Source organism: Frankliniella occidentalis, unplaced genomic scaffold, assembly GCF_000697945.3.
Source record: "Frankliniella occidentalis isolate FOCC.00 unplaced genomic scaffold, Focc_3.1 Scaffold5, whole genome shotgun sequence".
Lineage (NCBI taxonomy): Eukaryota > Metazoa > Arthropoda > Insecta > Thysanoptera > Thripidae > Frankliniella > Frankliniella occidentalis.
In genome coordinates this window covers 1,614,484-1,615,859 of record NW_026267135.1, presented here as the reverse complement: position 1 = coordinate 1,615,859, position 1,376 = coordinate 1,614,484, and the positions used below count along the sequence as shown (strand labels likewise).

The 1,376-nt window shown below is 54.1% G+C and overlaps 1 protein-coding gene across 1 annotated transcript in view; it reads left to right on the top strand.

Annotated features, from left to right (window-relative positions):
• LOC127749928 (cell adhesion molecule Dscam2-like) overlaps positions 1–1,376 on the top strand; it is a 141,826-nt gene that overhangs the window by 87,547 nt on the left and 52,903 nt on the right. The window contains exon 4 of the mRNA XM_052270037.1: positions 735–817. Coding sequence (XP_052125997.1) covers positions 748–817 — 70 coding nt within the window. The 5' untranslated portion in view covers positions 735–747. The remainder of the gene's footprint in view (positions 1–734; positions 818–1,376) is intronic.

Below are 1,376 nucleotides of genomic sequence, written 5' to 3'. Positions count from 1 at the left end.
CCCTCTCTCTCTCTCACACACACACACACACAAATACACACCACACGACGCGCACACAGTATTCACCCCCGGTGGTGTTGCTATTGGTCCGAATCGCGACTTCACGCCCGATAGACCGAAACAACACAAAAGCATTAAAACCACATGCTGTGCCGCTGACTCCACCGTACACCGGGGCTGGAGGGGGGGGGAGCGAGTCGCAAACAACAACCAGTCCGCTGTTTGCCAGAGGAATTCCCTCAACGGGCGGGAAATTTGAGCTAATTGCAATCAGGAAAGCAGTCGTCGCAACCTGGCGGCGGTGGCTGGAGCCTGGAGCGCCTCCTCCGCGGCGGGGGTCGTGGTTGGTTCTCGCCGGGGATCCTGATTGTTTTAAAATGTTTCCCGGGATTGGGGTTGGTATAGAGCTGCGTAGTTCACTCGACAGTTTATGATTGGAAGAAAACTTGAAATTCAATGACGACATGATATTCCCTGTACGTTCACCTGTAAGGTTAAGTTCTAGTCATGATCTCCCCCCCCCCTCACTCTGGCACACTCTCACCCTAACTCCATCGTAGGCCCCCCTCCGTTTCGTCGACTCGTTCCGGATTCACTCTCATTTCGCTCCACGCCAGGGGCTTTCATCCCGCGAAGGCGTCTAATTGCATATCGCTGTACATAACAACCGATAACGACCCTGCGCTGCTCTGATTGAGGTGTGCCTATTGCCTATTGCGTTTGTGTCGTTGCAGGCGGGCGGCGGCCATGCGGGGCGAGGGCGGCGCGGAGGTGCCGCTGCTGTTTCTGCTGCTGCTGCTGCTGCTGGCCGTCTCTGGTGAGTAAATAACAACTGTTTTTATTTTTAACTCGAAAGAAAGAAAAAGGGAAAGGCATAAAATTGTTGTGTGGCGTATTATGAAACGTCACAGCGCAGTTGGTGACCCCCCCGTGGGCATTTTGCCGTGTGTGATGATGAGCTTTGATGAACGCGAACCATTTCGGATGCGACGGCACAGACACTTGTCTGTCCCAAACACACAACCACTTACGTATACGGGACACTACGGGTCGGCCCCGTTTTGTCGTAGGTGGGTATATGTCTGCGCATAAGCACACAGAACGTCGTGGTCCGTGGTCCCGCAACGCGCGTACCTCATCGCGCCAATTTTACGGGTTCAGTATTCATTTGAAAAAGAAAATTGTAAAAACAGAAAAGAAATTAGAGTGTTGTGTGTACATCGCACCTGCCCAGCTGCGCACCCGCTTGCGCGTGGCCGCGCATGATGAAGCACCGGAAAGCCCGCTAACGCCCGGCCGGCCGGAAAAGCGTGTCCGGTCATACGATTGCTATATCAACCGCGGGGCGGTAGTGCAGGACGTCGCGGCAATTTAAA